This window comes from Notamacropus eugenii, chromosome 1 (genome assembly GCF_028372415.1).
Source record: "Notamacropus eugenii isolate mMacEug1 chromosome 1, mMacEug1.pri_v2, whole genome shotgun sequence".
Classification (NCBI taxonomy): domain Eukaryota; kingdom Metazoa; phylum Chordata; class Mammalia; order Diprotodontia; family Macropodidae; genus Notamacropus; species Notamacropus eugenii.
In genome coordinates, this window is record NC_092872.1 from 618,613,050 (window position 1) to 618,635,287 (window position 22,238).

At 35.7% G+C, this 22,238-nt stretch overlaps 1 protein-coding gene across 8 annotated transcripts in view; it reads left to right on the forward strand.

Moving 5' to 3' along the window:
- KAT6A (lysine acetyltransferase 6A) overlaps positions 1–22,238 on the forward strand; it is a 152,175-nt gene that overhangs the window by 83,034 nt on the left and 46,903 nt on the right. For all 8 annotated transcript variants that reach the window (XM_072635076.1, XM_072635077.1, XM_072635078.1 and 5 more), the window contains 6 exons: positions 1,114–1,229; positions 1,714–1,795; positions 2,560–2,695; positions 6,937–7,250; positions 10,643–10,761; positions 18,440–18,555. In XM_072635076.1, the coding sequence (XP_072491177.1) occupies positions 1,114–1,229; positions 1,714–1,795; positions 2,560–2,695; positions 6,937–7,250; positions 10,643–10,761; positions 18,440–18,555 (883 nt within the window). The remainder of the gene's footprint in view (positions 1–1,113; positions 1,230–1,713; positions 1,796–2,559; positions 2,696–6,936; positions 7,251–10,642; positions 10,762–18,439; positions 18,556–22,238) is intronic.

Below are 22,238 nucleotides of genomic sequence, written 5' to 3' on the forward strand. Positions count from 1 at the left end.
TTGGCTAATCTTATACGCATCCCCTTGGAGTCAGGCCATAGCCTTGCCAGATTGACCCCTGTGCCAACTTTGAAGATCATTGACATAATGGATAGAGCCTGACCGTAGAGGCAGGAAGACTTGGGTTAAAGTATTGTCTTGGACATAAATGGGCTTTGTGACATGGACAAGTCACTTAACCTCCAGTTAAGTGCCCCAGGCAACTCTCTGAGAGTGTAAGTTAAAGACAAGTTATAGATTTGTGCCAGTGAAGGGAGTTCCTTCACCTACACTGATGAAATCACAGGTCTATGCCAATAAACAACTAATGTTTACATAGTACTTTCACATTTATAAGATGTTTCAGTATTTCATTGAAAAATCAGATGCCTTTTGATATACGTGCTCTAGTTATTACTGTCTCTATTTTATACACATGTCATGATTTGAATGATTTTCCTAAGTCCATGATTAGTACTTGTGGGGTATTATGCTTTGGTGCCGCTTCTTATGTAATTGTAACAATAAAACAAACAACATCAATAACGATAAGTATGTATTTTTGTTCTTTTAATTCTGATCTTTACCTTGCATTATTCCAAATAATCCTTTTAAAATTTCCTGATATTCCTTGTTTATTTTTAAATGATAATTACATTCTGTTGTTGATACACTGTAATTTCATTCCATTATTTAAGTGTTGGTTTTTGGCAGTTCTGCAGTTACATGTAAAGCTGCTGTATATATTTTTCATCATAACACTCAGGATATACTACTGCCAATAATGGGAAGTTCATCTGATATTGTGAACTACTCACAGTTTACATGATGAGATGGGATAAATAAAATTTTGGATTTTACCAAACTTAATCATTGTGGTGTTTTCTTTGTTTCTAAATTGTTGAAATGGTTGATCTAGAAAACTGAATCCAACAATGGAAAGCACTTGTAATGTCTTCATAAATGTTAAGATAAATAGAATGCAAACATGTCTTCCACATGTAAATATACATATATGTATATTTTGAAAACTATATCTGTGATTAATTCTCCTTTTTTGTATATTGCCATTTCTATTTACTAATGGAATCCATGATGGATTGTTTCAGTGTCAGTCATATCCTCTTTTGATAGGTCATCCATCCTGTTTAAAGTTCTCTCCAGAATTAACAGTTCGAGTGAAGGCCTTACGGTGGCAGTGCATTGAGTGTAAAACGTGCAGCTCTTGTCGAGACCAGGGCAAAAATGCAGTAAGTACTTCTGCTTTCCTGATTAGACATTCTGTTTATAAATAGATATTTGGCATTCTAGAGAGAATGTTTCAACCACTTAAAAGAACTAGCTGTTTTCCTGATGCCCTTGGGTAAGTTAGAAGCACCTATTTACATGACATTAATTAGTATACTAATTATAGATCATTCTTACCTATGAATTAAAGCAGGTTTTTGTAAGGACGTCTATTGGACAATACTTTTTTTTTAGGTTAATTCTGGCTATTGTTTGTATTTGAAAGTAGTGAAATTATAGTTCTTTAAAAATATCCTGCAAAGTACACCTTTGCGTTAATTCACATTGGTCCCTCACTCTGAATTAAGGAAGTGTCTGTCTTTTTAAAATTAATTTGACTCGCATTATTCAAGAATGCAACCCAACTCTATTGAGGGTTCATGATGGGTCAGGTGTGTTTTGTTACATAACATTAAGCAGAACTACCTTTTTTTGTTATTTTTGTAGGATAACATGCTCTTCTGTGATTCATGTGACCGAGGTTTTCACATGGAATGCTGTGATCCACCACTCACCAGGATGCCAAAAGGTGATGCATTTTGAAGTCTAACTGGAAAAGGAAAGAGGGACACTATGGAAGTGGGTGAAAGATAACTATCTTTACTTCTTAAAATAAGAGAATTTTCTGCAGCTTTCTCTTTGAGAATGCTGATAATCTTTTAAGTAGGAAGACACTTGTTTCCCTGAAATGGAAGTAGTCTTTCTATTTATACATGTCAGAATTCCTGTAGCATGAATATAATACTACTTATAATTTTCATAGTTGATGTTGTGGAAGGTATGGTAGCTCAGTGTCAATATTTGATAATTCTTCATTTCATTTTTAATCATCTTCAACCCTCTTCCCGTAATTTATAGCAGTTGATCTTGTGAGGCTGTTACCTTTTTGGTAAAAGAAAGGTTAGAATAGGTCATACAGTTGAGTTCCCCTGGTTCTGAAGGTGGGAATGACTTATATACTCCACTATTATACAGATACTTGTGGGGAAAGGGTCAGAGGGGTGTGTGTGATGAATAATAATAGAAGGGAAAATGTCCTTGTTCTTTCTTGCCATCTTCACTAAGTTTTTTTTTTAAGTTGAAATAGAAAGATTATACTGCTTATATAATTTTATGAATGATTTTGAAAAATCCTGTCAGATAATCCTGTAGAAGTTGGACCTTATTAGGCCTACCTTGCATTTTACAGACTTTCAGAAAGTCTAATGGCATTTTCTATCAACTTAGTGTTTCTGAAATTTTTGAGACTGTTTATACCATGACTGATTTGACATGAGGTTTTATTTTTTATAGGCATGTGGATATGTCAGATTTGTAGACCTCGGAAAAAAGGAAGAAAACTTTTACATAAAAAAGCAGCACAGATAAAACGACGCTATGCCAATCCAATAGGACGGCCCAAAAACAGGTTGAAGAAACAAAATACAGTGTAAGTATTATTTGTAGGAGGATCAAATAAAAGAAAAATGAAAGGGTCCATTCTAAGAAGATATATCTGTCTTCTTTGAATAATTTCCTTAGTACTAATTTGTACTTTTATAAGAAATATCACTGTTTACTTAGGTGAAATTTTAATTATTCCGTTGATTATTCCTTCAAAGACAACAGTGCATAGTGGATATGAAACAGTTTAAGCAAAGGCAAGGTGGCCATCTATCAGGGATGTTGTAGAAAAGATTGATTCATCTATGAATCTGAGACTTCAAATGGACTTCAGAGTCCATCTTTCTCACTCCAAGAGTACCCTTATTTGGAGAACTCTAGTGAAAGAGAAAACTGTCTCCCACAACAGCTCATTCCACTTTTGGATAACTAATTGTGTAGAAGTTTTTCCTTACACCACGCCTAAATTTTCATCTCTGCAGGTTCTGTTTATTGTTTCCCCTCTGAGGCCAAGCAGAATAAGTCTAATTCCTCTTTCACATGACAATTTATCAGATATTTGAAGGCAGCTGTCATGTCCCATTCGCTTCACAACTTCCCACTCCCCACCCTCTTAGTCTTTTCTTCTCTAGGCTAAAAATCCCCAATTCTTCCAACTTCATGATGGAGATCTGGGCCATGACATCATGGCATGCTTTCAGTTATCATGTTTCCCCTCCTCTCCTTCCCCCCAACACACACATATCACATTCTCTTAATATAACCTAATATGTCAGCAGCTTTTTGGGGTGCCATGTCACACTGTTGACTAACATGAACATTGCAGTCCACTAAAACTCCCAGATCTTTTCAAGAAAAATGATTTATATAGCCTTCCCATTTCCATCCCCTTACCCCCGCCCCCTATTTTATGCCTGTGAAGTTGATTTCTTGACTTTAGGGGTAAGAACTTAACCATATTAAAAATTTTCTTAATTGATTTGATGATGTAGTCTAATCAGTTAAGATCTTTTTGTGGGATGTTACTTACTGTATTACTTATCCTTTCTAGGTTTGTGACCTCTGTAAATTTGATAAGGCTTGCATCATAACCTTTATCTCATATGTTAATCAGCCATTCAATCAGCAGATATTCACATTAAGCATGTACTCTGTGCCAGGTGTTGTGCTGATGTTGGGGGGTTATGCAGAAAATAAAAATGAAGAAGTCCCAACTCTTAAGAGCTTAGTTATCTAGTCTGAGGAGACCTACATAGGTATACATAAAACATAAACAAGATGGTTACTGGATAATTTGGAGGGGAAGCTGCTAGCAGCTATGGGCATCAGGAAAGACTTTATATAGAAAATGGTTCCTGAGCTGAGTTCTTGAAAGAACCTAGAGATTCCAAGAAGTAGAGGTGAGAAGGGGGGAACTTTCCAGTCGTGGAGAATGGCCAGTGCAAAGGCATGGCAAGAGGAAGATGAAAGTATTGCTTATGAGGAACGGAAAATCAGTATGGCTGAATTATAGGGTATGTTGAAGAAAAGTAATGTGCAGTAAGATTAAGTTAGGGCTGTTAAGGGTATTAAATTGTTAAGGGTATTAAATGTTAAACAAAGAAACTTATATTTGATCTACACTAATAGGAAACCACTGGAATTTATTAAGGGGATTGGAATGGGGGGAGAGAGAGACAGAGACATATATGTGTGTGTGTATATGTACATATATATGTACGTATACACACACACATATATGACAAGGGCTCAGAATTATGCCTTAGATTCACCTTTATTTAGAGATCATGATATGTATGCTAACCGCCAAAAGAGATTCAGCAGGAGACATAACTTAGTTATGCCAAAAGGAATGTTTAGATAGTTTTGAAAACCCAAAGAAGAGAGTATCCCTGAGAAGAGAATGGTGAACAATGTCAGATGCCGTAGGAAATCAAAAAGATGAAGAATGAGAAAGGACTGTCAGATTTTGGACTTATATCATTGGTAACTTTGGAGAGATCTGTTTTCATTGAGTGATGAGATTAGAAGCCAGATAGCAGAGGTTTTAGAAGAGAGTGACAGAAGAAGTAGAAGGTAGTAAGTGTAGACAACTTAAGACAACTTCCCTGAAAAAGGGAAGAAAGCTATAGGTTGATAGCTAGCAAGGATGATAGGTTCTAGTAAAGGGTGGTTTTTTTTTTTTTTTTATGAGACTTTAATGAAACCTGAGTCTGTTTGTGGGCATCAGGGAAGGAACCCCCAAGATCAAAGATTAGAGAGATGTGATAATAATGGAGATAATCTGCTGGAGGAGATGGGAGAGGGATAGAAGCAAGACATGTAGAGGGAAGGTTGGCTCTGGAGTAGGAGAAGGGCCACATCTTCATCAAAGATTGGGGGAAAGGAGGAAATAGTTGAGGATGATGTCAAGGGAATTTAAAACATGAAGAGGAGAATTGGGAGTTCACTGCAAGTGATGAGTATTTTCTCAGTAAAAGATGAAGCTCAGATTTGGCGGTAGGGTACGCGGTGTAGTATACAAGGTTTGTAACAGCTGCAGTGAATGAGAGAGAAAATCACTTTGAGAAGAATAAAAGGATCAAATAAAAATCACTGGCATATTTTACTAAGAGACCTTAAAATTTGCTTCATTAGAGATTATTTTTTGGGTATAGCCATTTAACTAATTCCAAATCCACTTAACAGTATTATCCTTTAGTCTACATCTTTCTGTCTTTTTCATAGGAATAGCATGAGAGGCTTTGTCAGATATTTTGCTAAATCTAGTAAACTATATCTGTAATATAGCCCACTGATCTACTACTTGCTGATTAACTAGCCCTTTGACAATTCCATTCAGCATGACATTCATTAATTTCAACATTATTTGGATACTTCATCCTCAGTTAGCAAAGATCTGAACTGTTGTAAGTACTGGGAGCTGATTTGGTTGTAAAGGTGGAATAGAATTCAGAGATTGATTCTTTGCCCTTTGGTTTTAATTTTTTGTTGTCTATGGGATATTGAAATGCTAGAACTCTTTAATATTCATAGAAAGGACCTTTGGATGTCAACTAGGCCAGTTCCCTCATTTTATAGATGAAAAAACCAAGGCCTGGAAAGGAGAAAAGACTTGCACAAAGTCATGCAGGTAGTAAATGGTAGAACCAAGATTGGAACCCCACATCCTCTTGATGACAAATCCATTTGTGATTTCCTCTTCTTTTTGTGAATCATAAACTTCATGAAAGAGGTGCCTGATAAGTTGGACCTTAAAAAAAAGAGTAGGTACTTTAATAGACACAGATGAGGAAAGAATCCATTTCAGCATGCATTCCATTGTGAGCAGAGGCAAAGAGATAGTAGTTAGCAAGAAGAGAACAGGAGATATTGACTTATATAGTTTGGCTTATGCTTTTATGCCTTGAAAATTTGATTAAATATGTCTGTAGCAGGATTTTTTGCTTAGCCCCTTCCTTAACAATAACTTAACACTGTCATGAAGATAATGTGCTTGAAGTATGAGTGAGCATCAGCAGTCTTAAAAATATATATGTCAAGTGTTCTAGTTTGTATTTTGTATTAAAACATTTCTTTCCTTAGCAATGATTTTTGAACTCTGGGATTCTTGGCTAATGCTACTTAGCATATTTTAATTTTTGGCCATTGACAGTCAATATGTAATACTGGGCAAGTGTAGCAATCAAGATTTCTCTAGGGTGGAGTGTCGTATAACTAAAATTCTTTTAGATGCTTTGCCATAAAGCATTAAGTCTGTAGACTCAGACTTTTGCTTGATGGGACTTTAGGGGTATCATCTAGTTACAATACTTCTTAACCTGGGGTCCATGGACCCCATGTAGGTCCATGGATCGATTTCAAGGAGCCTATAAACTTGAATGGGAAAAAAAATTACGTCTTTATTATCTCTAACTACTAACTGAAATTTAGTGTTTTCTTCCATTATGAATGCAGGCAACAAACCATTATTCCAAGAAAGAGTCCATAGGCATCACCAGATTGCTAAAGGTGTCCATAATACCAAAAGAGTTAAGAAGTCTTGATTTGATATAACCCCCTCACCATGAAGTGAGAGAAGCAGCAATGTAGATTTGTTTCCTTCTTTGTATTTTTGTCCCCGCAGTGTCTGGAACATAGTAAATGCTAAATAAATGCATGTTGATTGATAAGAACTGGAAATGTTTTAGAAGCATCAACTAATCATAGAATAAAGCAGAGACCTCAAAAAACTTCTCATCCAGGATGGCATTTTGATATTCTTCTTTTCTTCTGATCATTCTTTAGATCAAAAGGCCCTTTCAGCAAAGTTCGAACTGGACCTGGTCGGGGTCGGAAACGTAAAATCACTCTCTCCAGCCAATCAGCATCTTCATCAGAAGAAGGCTATTTGGAGCAAATGGACTTAGACTTCTGCAGAGATGGTAGTACACCCTTGAAATTCAATAAGAAAACCAAAGGGCTCATTGACGGCCTTACCAAATTCTTCACCCCCTCCCCGGATGGGCGGAAAGCTCGCGGGGAAGTGGTGGACTACTCTGAGCAATATAGGATCAGGAAAAAGGGCAACAGAAAATCAAGCACTTCAGAGTGGCCCACAGGTAAGGGTTTGTTCACTTGTCAGCAAAAGTGTTCCTAAAGATCTGTAATTTGGAACCGTATTAGTTATCCAAATTTGATTTCTCTGTGCATAGAAGAAACATTTTTGGAGACAAAAAAATTGTCAAAGATAAGAAAAAGCTGTTAAAATACAGATTTAAATATAGAAAAAGACCAGAGATAAATTTTAGGAATAGGTTGGCTGAAAGACTGGAAGAGGAAAAGAGAATGGTTTTCAATAGAAACTTTGCTTGCTGATATTTTGAACGTGAATATTGATTGAATCACTGCAAGAGAGAAGTGTATGGTGCATCTGTTTCTTATCAGAGAACCTGAAAGTGTGGAGTTGGCTAAAATGCTGTTGACTGTTAAAGGTGAAATTAGGCTTTACATTTACAGAATAGGTTTGTAGATGTTTCACTTCGAATTTTGCAAATTGTAATTTTAAAAAATTGCATATTTACTTTTCACTGGTGCAGTACCACAGTATAAAAAGCATTATTCGCCAAATAAAGCTTCCACTTTTCAAAGCAAAAAGGTAGTAACTCCCTAAACTTATGGTTGGGAAAACACCAGGTAGAACACATAGGTTAGGTAAGAAAAGACTTTTTTAAATGAACTTTTCAGATAAACCTAATAGTTAACTTTAGTTTGCACTTTCACCTTAACTCTGAAGACCTACAGTATATAAATGAGGTAGAAAACAGAGACGAAATAAGGAATAGAAGACTGAGATACTTTAGAAGTTGAATGATAGAGGCATGTTTTTATGTACTGCTTAGAAAGTTTCTTACCTTTGTCCCCTCACTCTTGGATATATGTTGGTAGGTGACTGTATTCACTGCCTCTTCATTCCTTTTTGATCCAACAGTTGATTTTTTTGAAGTGCAGAAGGGAATCCTTGGTATTTTCAGCTCCATTTGTATCATTTGTTAAAAATATCAGTCATGTTATTTTATCACTGTAAGTTGATTCATACATTAAATCACAGAAAAGTACCTTAAGTTGTTTCATGATTTTGGCATTTGAGTAGTTCATTGACTTTAAAGTAACTGATAAGTTATCAATTCTTTTCCTAACTCGTGATTTTGGGCAGTCAGTTAGCTTTTCTAAGTTTCGATATCTTCATTTATAAAATGAAGGGGTTGGACTGGGTAAGTTTTCTCTAAGGTCCCTTCTACCTACAATTCTCTATAATTTCTCCTTCTGCGCCTTGTTAGTGAACTTTTTAGGTGAGTGGGGAGATCAGCCAACCATTCACCCAAGAATATAAGCAGTTCCTGTGGTGTTTCACTTCCTTCCCAGCTAGAATGTGGTCTTCATTGGAATCAATCACAGATTCATAAATCTCAGAGTTGAAAGGAACATTGGAAGTTATCTAGTTCATTCTATACCTAATGAAAATTCAAATTAATTCCACTGTCTCCCCAACAAATTGTCATCCATCCTTTGCTTGAAAACATCCAGTGGTGGGGGAGAGAAAAATCCCCGCTGACTCCTGAGACATCATTTCTGCTTTTTGGTAACTCTTGTTCAGAATTTTTCTTTTCAATGAACCAATATTTGATTCTCTATAATATGTTGCTCCTAATTCAGCCCTTTGAGTTTAGTCCTTCTCCCACATGAGCCTCAAGAGACTTGAAAATAGTTGTCAAATTTTCCTGAGTCTTCTTTTCACCAGGTGAATCATTCCTCCCGTAGAATGGTCCTTTAGTTCCTCACCAGGCTTGTTACTACCCTCTTCTGAAAGTGTGGCAACTTGTTCATATCCTTCTCTCAGTTTTGGCAACTAGAATTGAATACAGGTGTGGTCTTATTGGGGCAGAACATAGCAAGATTCTTAACTGCACACATCTCCTTGGCCAAAAGCCCCATTAAGGACCCTCTGTGTCTTTTCATGTAGCCTAGGATAGCATTCAGCCTTTTTGTCCCTGTCATTCTACTGAAATGAACCTCTCTGAGATCCCTGGTCACCTTCTGATTGCCAAATCTGAGGTTCTTTTTCTTAGTCCTTATCTTTCCTTGATGACCCTAACCCTGGATCATCTCTCCATTGTTGAATTCTATGACATTGTTATTGCCTGGTTTACTTCCTGCCTTGTCTGATTATTCTTTCTTGGATTCTTAGGTTCATTCTTTAAGATGTGCTCCAAGTTTCATTTCTCTTTTCTTCCCTCTCTACTTTTTCTCCTTTAGATTTCATGGATCTCATTCATATTCTTGGTATGGGCTAGAACTCTAGGCCTTTTAGAGCAGATCATAATGAAAAATATTTTTAAATAAATATTTTGTTACATACAGTATTTACAGTTGAAGCCCTGTAATAGTGTGAAAATTTGCTTAAATAATCTTCATAATTTTCTCTCGTGAGTTGTGGAAGTTGAAAGGTCTATGTGTTTTGGATTGGCTATTACTTATCAGAGTACTAAAAATGTTCTTGCATATGGCTGCATCATGCAGGAGGGGGCATTAAATTCATATGATAGCTTCAGCTTAGGAATGTTGTGAAGAGTGTGTCTTTGACCTTTCTTTGTGCTCTAAATGAGTAACAGAAAACCTGTAAGGAGAGTTGATGTGAGAAGAGATGTCTGTCACAGTCTGCTCTTTTTAGTCACATTCATCCACAGAGGAAACGATAACATCAACAGTATCAACTTCAGATGCAAAAGATAATGATCTACATGAACCTCGAATGATCTACGCATAGGTTTCTTTGCACAATTGAAGATATGTTACTTAGTTGATTATTAGCATAAATTTCCTGTACTGTCCAGAGCGTTCCATGTATAATTCTCAAGTTTGTGGATTTTATGTTTCAAAAGAGTATGTACTGTATACAATGAATGGTGAATTACATCTCTTATCAAGTACTTCATGACTAGTATTCTAGTTCTAGGATTCTCAAATGGTCAAGATAACTTCCATGAAGGCTACCTTTCTGTGGGGATAAGAATGAGGTATTCTTGTGAAATTTTCAGTAAATAAAATATTCAAAGAGATGAGTTACCCAAGCTTTTTATTAAATTTTTCCTAGCAGTAAGACTAATGTGCTCCTTAACATATGCCATTACTCCCTAGTACCAGGGGGATGGGAAATGTAAGCAGTGGACAATGACAAATATAGAGACATAAAACTATAATCTTTATACTATGTCAGATTATTTGTATTCCAGGTTCCTTTTTCTCTGTATATAACATAGTATAATGGAATTTAAAATAAGATATGTGATGTTTATTAGGAAATATTAAGTCAAAATATAAACATTATGTTAATATATACATATCGTTCTTTTTCTGTCTTTAAGGCCAACTATCTTAAAAGTTGGTATAGAAATAAAAAATAGGTATAGAACTCTAGATTGTTTTTATAATCTATAACTTCTTTAATTTATAGACAATCAGGATGGCTGGGATGGAAAACAGGAAAATGAGGAGCGACTTTTTGGAAGCCAGGAAGTCATGACTGAAAAAGATATGGAATTATTTCGAGATATCCAGGAACAAGCACTGCAGGTAAAGTTAAACATTTAGGCTAGCAAATTGTATGCTTTTTCATGAGAGTCAGAGAGAACTGATTTTATTGGAAGCAGAGCAGTAGGCCACAGTTAATTTACTTAACTATAATTTTCAGTTTACTTATCTGTACTGGTTTGAATATTATTTTTAGGCCTTGTTGATATTTTCTATGATAACTTCATAGGGGTGTGTGTGTGTGTGTGTGTGTGTCTGTGTGTCTGTGTGTCTGTGTGTGTCTGTGTGTGTCTGTGTGTGTGTCTGTGTGTTTGTGTGTTTGAAAGCCTACTGAAATAATTCCTTTTGTTCTGATAGTGGAAGAGTTCTTTTTTCCCACATTTTATGTGTCTTAGAAAGCAGATAGGACTTGATGTTTGGGGATAGGGGCTGACTAGAAACTCTTATGACAATGATGAGGCATCATTTATTTCCTTTACGTACCCTTTTTTCCTTTTTTTTTCTTCAACCCCTTTTTATAAGCTGACTGTTATAGCTTAATTTCCCTTTTCTATATTAGGGCTATAGGGGTGGAAAAAGGTTTTCCATGCGTATAGGATTTACACTATATTAGCATACTTTGTGATTTGAGGTAAAAACATAATGGTATTTGGTCTTTGATCATCAGAAACAACAAACAATGTCTTCATATATAATTTCTTATATGAACACATTTGTAAATGAGAGAGAGAGAGAGAGAGAGAGAGAGAGAGAGAGAGAGAGAGAGTATGAGTGTGTATAAAACCTTGATTTTGGCACTCAAATATTCAGCATTGACAAATTTAACAATTGGAATTAATGCTCATTAAAGTTCCGTATATGTAATTTGGCTACATAGTCTTAAATAGTGCTTGCCTGGAAATATTTATTTAATTAAGTCCAACAGCCAGTTATAGTTGTGAAAACACAATTAATTTCAGTGATGTTTAGTGGCAGTACCCTGAGATCCATAAGATGGCAGTATTTCTCCATGAAGTTAGTGTAAATGAAGAAAATGAGGCAGTGTGGCATAGTGGAAAGAATGCTGGACTTGGAGGTAGGAAAGAACAGGAGAAACTTGAGTCTGAATTGCAGGCTTCTCTGCCTTCTCCCCCAGCAGTGACTACCTGTGTGATCATAGGCAAGTCTCCCTAAATCTCAATTTCTTCATCTGTAAAAAAGGAAAAAGAAATAATAGCTATCCTACCTATCTCACAGTCTTGGTAGGAAGATCATATGAGTTAAAGTATATGTAAAGTACTTTGCAAATTCTTACAGCATGATATGAATGTTACCCAAAATTAAAGTGTGTTGAAGCCATAGGAGATTGAAGCAGTTGCTGACGCTCAAATAAGAGAGTGTTTTGAGTGCTTCAAAAAGAGATAGACTGCTAATGTTGTTTATTTATAATATTGACTTTATTAAGGGCTAAAAGACCACTTAAACAAAGATTTCTTCAGCATTTGCTTTAGTAACTTACGGAAAGGCAGCTACATTACACTGTCTTGCACATTTGGGCACTTTAATTTTATGAGAAAAAGATGAAATAATAGTAAGTCAAGGTTATATCAGGAATTTAAAAACCAAGTTCCAGAGTGTATACAGGGGCCATCACTGCATATTTAGTTCAGTGTTACAGATTTTTCCCTATATCATAGTGTAGTAATTAATCATAATGTTGATCTTTAATTATTAACATACATATTATCTCCTGTTTACTAAAGTAGGAAAGAATTGAACAGTTTCACAATATATTCAAGAGCAGTGAAAAAATCTTGGTGCTTAAAGGGTTAACTATTAGGTGGCAGACATTTTCATTTTTTCAAAATTATTAATTCTTCAGAAATGTAATATGATAGATACATTACTGCCCGTGGTAGAAGGTAGTGTTACGTATTTAAGCAAAGAAAAGTGCAGGGTTCTGTGACAATGGACCAATTTATGTTATCTGGAGCAGAGACTTCTCAAATATGTGGTTCGTAAGGTTCATAAGTGGACCTGAACCAGATTAAAATGTAATTGGGAACTATTTAAAAAAAATAATTAAAAATATAGTAAAACATAAATAACATTACATTTTAAAGCCAGGTCAGCATGTGGTTTGCTGAAATAATTATGTACAGGTTAGTGGCACCCATTCCTGTTGGAGTTTGACATTGATCTAGAACAGGAATTCTTAACCTGGGTCTGTGAACTTTTTTTTTTTAGTCTTTTGATAACTGTTTAAATGTAATTGCTTTTTTTGGAATCATATATATCTTATTTTGTGCATTTAAAAGCATTCTGAGAAATGGGGTCCATAGACTTCACCAGTTGCCAAGTGTCCATGATACATGCAAAAATATTAAGTATACCTGGTTCAGTGGAATAGCAATTTATAAACATTTTTATTCTTATTTTTTTTTATTATGCACATGTTCCTACAGGAGATATTTAGTCCTAAGGAAATACATAGAAATACGTATGAAACATTTTGTTAAGCTTATGCTCTGGAGCTATTTCATTAACCCTCTGATGTTACGTTGATCTTAAAAGGACTATCCACATATGAAGTAGCTTCTTTGCTTTGTATCTTGTAGAATAGTTGGGTTTATGTTTATTACTGTGATTGTGTGTAATGTGTCTTTTATATAAGGTCTTACCAGGTCTCAAAATATGATGTGGTTATCTTGCTTACAATTATTATTCATTTTCATAATTCTCAATCCAGAATGATGGCATTCTTTTTGTTGGGACACTGGAAAGTTGTGACGTGTTTTTGAAATCTTAATGGTGTGAAGATAGATTTTTTCTTTTTATATAAAGGCAGTTTTCTTTGCACAGTTATCCCTACAAATGAGGCAAACTAAATATAGGTTATAAATTGCCATGTAAAATATGACAAGGAAATTTAGTTGTTCATCCAACAAGTATTTATCAGCCATTTAAGTTTTGTTTCACTCTCTAAGAGGTGGCTTTAGGCATCCCCAAATTAAGTAGCAGTTGATATCTACTTAGCAATGTTCTTGTACATATAGGGGACACATAAATAATAGAAGACAGGGTTCTTGCTTACAGGTTATTTGAGGAGACAATGCTAAGTTTCATGATATAGGTATAATGCAGATGGGATTCATGATTTGAACATACCATCAAGAAGACCCAGTTCTGCCCAGTGCCTTCATTCATCCCTACTTCCTTTCTCACCAGTCACCAGTGCTGTAAGAGCCACTACTATTCCTGGGAGCTAGAAATCTTCATTCATGTGTTACTTGGCAGATGAGCTGAGAGGGATCCACTGATATAAAATCATAAGCTTCTTGATGTTAGAAACCATGCCATTTCTTTATTTTTCAGTCTCCCCTTGTACCTCGCATGGTATAATAGCTACTAATAGCCAATAGTTATGTAGTACTCACTGTGTGCCAGACGCTCTGCTTAAAGCACTTTACAAAAATGATCTCTTTTGGTCCTCATAATGACCTTGGGAGGTAGATGCTGTTATTATCACCATTTTACAGATGAGGAATCTGAGGCAGACAGAGTTTAAGTGGCTGGTTTAGGGCTACATGGCTAGTAGGTTTCTGAGGCTGTATTTGTACTCAAGTCTTCCTTGATTCCAGGTATAGCATTCTGTCCACTGCAACACCTCACTCTACTTAGTAAATGTTAAATGAATGAATGAATGAATGAATGAATGAATGAATGAATGAATGAATGTGTTCCTAGAGTCCCAAGTTAGAACTCTGAATGCATTTTCCTAAAGAAATATTGTTACAGAGGAGTTAGGTTAATAATGTTAATTATAGTCCTTTTTTTTTCAGGAATATTAGGAGTTTATAGGCTATTAGGTTTTTATTGGGTAACCCAACTTCCTAACTGTCATGTATAATATCATTTCAATGGAAACCTGTATTTGTAGTTCAAATAACTTGCTTACAAATTAAGTTGGTGGCTTCATGTGCTAAGGAATGCAAAGCAAGAGAGTAATATAGTGTTTGAAGTTTGTTTTTATAGATATGTGACAGCCACATGACCTTTTATGACCGCATTTGGGGTTTTCTTGGTAAAGATACTGGAGTGGTTTGCCATTTCCTTCTCCAGCTCATTTGTCAGATGAGGAAACTGAGGCAAACAGGTTAATTAAGTGACTTGCCCAGAATCACACAGCTAGTAAGTGTCTGAGGACAGATTTGAACTTAGGAAGATGAATCTTCATGACTCCAGGCCCAACACTCTGTCTTTTGTGCCACCCAGCAGCCTTTGTGTAAGGTTTAGGGGAGTTCAATTTTTAGAACTTTTAAAATAATGTCTATATTTTTATTTTCCAATAATTCCCCCATATTTTCTTCATCTCTTCCTTGTAACAAGAAAAATGGTTAAGCACAGCTTACCAGAACAGCAGTTGCTGCTGTCCAGGGATGCCCTATTTGGCTTCCAAAGACATTTGGCAGCTGAGTTCACTTTTGGTCCTTGAATCTGTATCCTAAATTCAGTTGCCATTTTGTGTTCTTTTATTTGCATATTGTTCTCTTGGTTCTACTTACTTTATTCTCAGATCATGTGAGCCTTCTCATTTTTTTTAGAATGCCTCACTTGTTATTTTTATGGCATTCTATCATATTCATATCCTAATTTGTAATAGCTAAATGTTGAAGGAAACTAGATTATCAGAAAGATAGTGACAAAGTGACCAGCTTGTGCAAAGATACAGATAGAAATGAGTTATGTATATGGGAGCAAGAAAGGGAGAACTTTAATGGAAAGTAGTTAAGTTGGCCCCTTTTTATGAACTGGGTATCTTCTTGAAGTTGGTTTATAACCTCATTGTTTGGAGCCCAATAGGAACTTAACTAGAGTAGCAGTGTTCTAAAGGATGGTTCCATGTCATCTCACTAGAGTACAAATAGACACTTAAGACTTAAACTCTGTAAGCTGAATTCCCTTTATAACTTTTTTCCCCTTAAGCAAGATGCTTTCTGATTTCCAGTTAGGATTACCAAAAATAGCTATCTCATCCTCCTACCTCCAGTTCCAGCAATAAGAAAGTACACCCTCACCCTCACTTGCACCTAGCACTCTACTGGAGCAGCTCTCTTTGGAGAGTTGTTGAGAGAGGTAGCAGTGTTTCATGTTTTACATCTTCATAAGTAAAGTGACTAAAGAGGAAGAAATGACTTTGGTTAGGTTGCCAGTTGTTGGAGAATTGTATTTTCTTAATCTTACAAGATTAATAACCCATTCTGGTTTTGGTTATAAAATTTGTTAATAGTAAAGCATTTTTTCAGAATCTGGCAGATGTAAAAATTTTAATTTCTTCATTTAGTTCCAGAAATACAGCATTCAGTATAACTTTTTATCTGTCTTGACCTACTCCATTCTAATCTAGAAATACGTCATTAATAACTACTAAATTTTTGATAGTGTTAACACTTTAGAAAAATCTGCCTGTAAAAATGAAGTCATATATTGATGTTAAAGCAGTAGAACTTGAGGTAGAAATTTGAAAAATATCCCTTTCAATTTAATTGAAAACCAGGTAAAACTACAACTTAGCACCATAATACATTTAATGGAAAGATAACCGGACCAATATTTTAAATAAGGTAAGATTGTAATAAATTAGCAGTGTTGTTGGCAAGGATTGGGTTAAAAACTTAGTTCAGATGTAGCTGTTGCTGAGTTAACATGGAGCTTGGCTAACCTCCACTTGAACAAATGGAAATGCGTAGAGAGAGCAAGGCTATGAGGAGCACATTGGGGATTTGTAAGGGGGGGTGCTGTAGAAGGAGTGGGAGGGTGACACTTGGGAGGAGAGAAGATAAAAGGAGTATGTGCAAAAGCATTTCTAAGTGAGGAAGAGTCAGGGCAGGTGCAAACTGTGGAAGTTTTGGCAAGTGTCTCATTTGGTGCAGACCTCTGGTTGTTGTGATGTGCAAACAGTTGTACTGGAGCTGGCTGTCCACATCCACAGTGGGCATTCACCTGGAGGAGAGACGGGGAGATGATGGGAAGGCATTCATTGAAGAAACAGTATCACCTCAGGTCTATCTGTCTTTATTTCTTGGGTTTCTTAGTGAACCATGCTTTAGGAAGTCATTTCTGGCCTCAATTGTATTGATATTTTTTCTCATATATATATATATATATATATATATATATATATAAAACTAACTAGCTGTTTTTTGTTATTTTAAACTTTGAGGATAGAGTACAAGATACCACATTGTGAATTAGGATACTTGATTCATGAAATATATTGTTTATTTTTTTAAAGCTTTTTGTCAAATGGTTTTTATGCAGTTGATTTTAAACACTGTCCTATATATTGTGACTTTTGTCCTTGCTCTGCTTGTCGTAACCCGAGTTATACAACTAAATAAATTTAGCTCAGTTAATGTTAGGTTCTTGTCTTTTGTTTAGAAATGTCTAAGGCAAAATGGCTTTTTTTTTTTTTAATTTGGCTATCTTCCCATTGTGAAACATGAGACAAATCCCTTGGCGATTCAATAAAAGAGAAGGATATCAGAGACCAACAAGAGCTTTTAAATGAGCTGTTGTGGAGGCATTTTTCTTGTAGTTGAACTTCTTAATATGAAATTATTGAATAACAATCTTAACTTTTTTTTTATAGTAGTTACTTTTTTGGAGATAAAGCATACAACAAAGAAACTTCATTATGACCCTAACCTATACAATGTTTGTTTATTTTCCTCATTCCCAACACCCCCCACTAAAATGTGAAGTTTTACACAGCTACTCTTTTGGACAGGATGAATTTCTAATATATGTGTGTGAAGAACATTAAAAGAACTTAAGTTCAGAATCTGCCTTATTCTTAGTAGTCCTTCAGCATTTCTGTAGTAGGTGCTATACTGGACTGTATTTAGATTTAAGAATTCATAATCTAGTCTTCAGGTATTGAAAAATTGGCTTATGTTTGAATTGTCTAGGACTAGGGAATGTCCCCTTAAAGCCACTGAAGTCTTTAGTAAAGAGTTAACAGAAGCTGCTAAATTTATTATTTTTCCCTGGACGGACTATCTTTATAGGATATTTTAAGGATTAAGCCTTATAATTATAAAAAATATGCTACTTGAAATTTTCCTTGGAAGGAAAAGGAATGAAACATACATGTCACAGAACAACCATGTTGAATAAAATGGTCAAGTCTTCGGTGTAAATTGTAGTAATACTTTAATGGCCATGAGAATTTGTTTTTTATATTTGTGTTTTGTGATATTCTTGAATGTCAGGCATCTCTCAAAAAAGAAGAAAATCATTCATTCTTCCTTCTCTTAGCTATCTTTTTATCTGTGTAGAATCTTTTACCTTTCGTGTGTTGAAGGTAGTATATGCAGCCTTGGCAAGTCTGTTTGCCTTTTTATTGTATTTATTACTATCCCAAACACTTTCTTGGACTATAAAGTACATCTAGAAACTAAGTCAGTAAACAGAATTCTTTGATGAAAATATTGGCCAAGTATTAAAATATGTGAACCTTTTCCTAGAAAGTGAAAGTAATATCAAGAGCAACTTATTTTAAGAAATTTTCTCCCAAAGATCTACTTTAAAGAGTAATATAGATACTAAAACCTGACAACCTATTTCTACCAATTTCTGGAATTCTAACAAAATAATAACTGAAGTCATATCTTCTTTCACACTGGACTCAGTGTACTTAATTTGGCTAACTTCTGTAATGTGTTTCTTTACTGCACAGAAAGTTGGAGTGACTGGTCCCCCAGATCCACAAGTTCGCTGTCCCTCTGTCATTGAGTTTGGAAAATATGAAATTCATACCTGGTACTCCTCCCCATATCCACAAGAATACTCAAGGTACGTTGTGAGACACTTTTAAATCATAATTTTAGAATCATAGAATATAAAATTTGAAAGTAGACTCCCCATCCCCACATTCTCTTGTATGGATCCTATATTCTCTGTAGGTCTCGTGTAGGCCTTTATTATTCCTTGCCTGAATTATTATAGTTAGACTCCTTATAGGCCTTCTCATCTCCCTCTCCTCTCTCCAAACTATCCTACATATTGCTGCAGAATAAGTTTTCTCATACATAGATATGTCTATATCACTGTTCAGAAAATCTTTGGTAACTCTCAGTTGTCTACAGAGTTCAGACTTCTTTGCCAAGATTTCAAACTCATCGTAATCAGGCACTATTCTAGTTTCATCTCTGCATAGTATTCTACATACATTCTATACTATAACCAAATCAAACCATTCTCTTCCCCTGAATCATATACTGCGTCCTCATCCTGTCAGTGCCTTTTCTCACTCATTAAAATTTCATACCTGTGCCTATGCAATGAAAGTTCTCCTCTTCTGTTAAATTCCTATCTCTGTTCTCTTAATTCCAACTCATATACCAATTCCTCCAGGAAGTCTTCCTTAATATCCCTATTGATGAGACTTTCTCAGATTTCATATGATGCTTTGTTTTAGAAATCTCTGATACATTTATTATGTAATTTGTATTATAGTTGAATTGGTATCATGTCTCTTTTTCCCTCTCCCCTTACTCTGCCCCTAGTCTGTTAACTTCCACTAGGTCAGGGACCATGTGATACAGATTTTGTTTCTTGCCCATCGTGTATCACAGTACTCTCCACACAGTACTGTACTTAATATTTATTGTAGTCTACAGTTCAGGCAACTAAGAACTAAAAAGGTCGTTGTAGTAACATGAACATTGACAGTTACTTTTTTTAAATCTAAGTTAGGTTTGGTTTTCAGTAATTTTGTATGCATAGTTCAAAAACTTATTTAATATTTGAAACCTCACAAAACTAATTGGCAACACTTTCTTTATATAACACCTTCATTACTAAAGCTAGATAACCTAGAAATGTATTTATTTGCATTTAGCTATCAATAAATGAAAAGATTGATTCAGATATGACTCTGTGTTTACATGTGAAATTTTAGCTTGCTTAAATTTTGTACTTGAATTTGTTCTTTTTCTTAGAAATTGATAGTCTATTTTGAAAAAAGACTAACATTGGTAGAGAAACTGTATCTTATACTTGAATAAATTGGATTTCCAGATAGCTACCTGAGGTTTCTAGCTTTTTTCCTTGTTTCACCCCCATTTTCCATTCACTGAAAATTAATTTGTTCAATTATTAGGCCTTTATTAAACTTCAGGGTAAAGATTTGGAGCAATGGAAAATGGAGTAGTTTAGGGAATAAATTTGAAGTAGCAGGATTATTGACTTTTTATTACACTATATAAATAGTTAATGTTTCAGTTTCTTTGCTTTGTTAACCACCTTTCAGTAGGCTGCTGTAAAGCTTAACGAGTTATTATTTGGAAAGTGCTTTGAGTTCCTGGATAAAATGTACTTTGAAAAAAATATTTTTACAAATCACCTCACCTAGATTGAGTTCAGCTCAGCTCTCTACTACTTTAGTTATATACAGTTTTAGGAAGTTTATTTCATTTTATTTCGGTTGTACAACAAATTAGACCTTGCTCCTGCAATAATCTCTCTTTTAAATCTCCCCTTTCATTTCCTCTTTCTTATCTGTCTACAAATTTGGTTAGGTCTTTCTAATTCTAGAAAAGCTTTCTCTCAACTCTTCTGCCCAAATCAGTTACCAGATATCTCTTACCTCTCCTTCACAATCAGACTTCTTAAAAAGTCATCTGTAATTACGACTTTGCTTCCTCATTGTTCATGCCTTCCCCCTCCTCCCCTTTGAACCTGTTGAAATCTAGCTACTAATCACCACTGTGCTGAAACTGCCTTCTCAAAAGTTATTAACGATTTCCTTGTACCACCAAGTCCAGTAATAGGTTTTTCTCAGTCCTTGTCACATGAACAAATATTTATGAAGTGTCTCATCCAGAACTGTCTCCAGTCATCCTGGTCTATGTCTTCCCACTGGCCTTAGGTAGTTCTGGAGGAGCCTCACTTAAATCTCATTCACAAATCAAGACATCTTTCTGGTGTTACTGGTCCTCTTTGAGAATGAAGGGAAAAACAACACTGTGCCAGGCACTGTGCTTATCATTGGGGTACACAAAGGGCAAAAGCAGCTCCTGCCCTTAAGGGGTTCACAATTAAATGGCAGAAATAATATGCAGATAACTGTATATGTAAGATTTGTACAGAATAAACTCATAAGAAAGGAACTAATGTTAAAAAGGCCCAGGAAAGGCTTCTTGCAGAAGTTGGGATTTTAGCTGAGACTTGAAAGCCAGGGAGACTGGAAGGCATACATGAGAAGTAGAAAAATACCAGGCAGGGGGTACAGCTGGTGACCAAGCACAGAAGCAAGAAATGAAAGGAGTGGTTGGTGCAAAGAATAACAGCAGGGAGAGGCAGGGAAAGAGCAGTTCCTTGAAAAGCTAGAGAGAACAGTTTCAGGAAGAGAGAGATCTGCAGCATCAAAGAATACAAACATTTACATGGCATTTTAAGATTTTCAAAGTGCTTTACATATATTGATTCAAAAAAGATGAGAATTGAGAAAAGGACATTAGATTTAGAAATTGAGATATTTATAACTTTCCTGAGACCAATTTCAGTGGAATGATGGGGTTGAAAGCCAGATTGCAGAAAGTTAAGAGGACGGTGAGAGGAAAGAGATGAGAGACACCTGTCACAGAGTCTTTTCAAGGAGTTTAACCGTGAAATGGATGAGAGAAATGGGATGATAGTTAACTAGGATGGATGGATCAAGTGAGAATATTTCTGTAGGCAGCAAGGAACTAGCAGATACAGAAGGAGAGTTTGAAGATTAATGAGAGTGTAGAGATGATAGAGAAGATAATTTGCTGGTGAAGAAAAGATGGAATTGGGATCATGTATGCAAGGAGAGAGGGTTCACCTCTTCATGTGAGACATGTGAAGTCGGTAATAGTCATGGAAGGCATCTAGGTGATATAAGATGAGGAGGAGGGGAGAAGAGGGACCTCTCAGTGATTGGCTTCAGGTTTTTTTTTTTTAGCTGAGAAGCTAGGGGAGAAGGAACCATGAAAAAGCAACTGTAATGAGTAGGATAGTCAGTTGGGAAAGGGTTGCCTTGCTGCAATGAGGGCTCAGTTGAACTTATGTATAAATGTGTAATGAACCCATTGAGCACAATTTTGTGTTTTTTTTCTAGCTTTATTCAGCAGCATGTGATTAGGAGCCAAGGCAGCAGATGGTGGGAGTTATTCAAGGCTTGGACTTGGCAGGGCAGGATCAGCAATAGGAAAAGAAGGCAAAGGATTCCCAAGAAGAGGATAGTGTAGAGTTGAACTGGTTTACCAAGGGGTCAAGGTAGGGGTAAGGAGGCTAGTACAGCCAGTGCCAGATGATGGCCGGGGAAAGAATGAAGTGTTAGAGGGAATGGTGGTCGCAGCACATCATTTGGTGCTGTTAACGTACTCCTACTTTTTAGATATTGTCACTTCTTTTTTGCTTTTAGACCCTGTACTCTCCTTGTATTTCCTCTTTCCTGTCAAATTTTTTCTTTACTTCTTTGATGATTCTTCTCTAATCCACCTACCTCC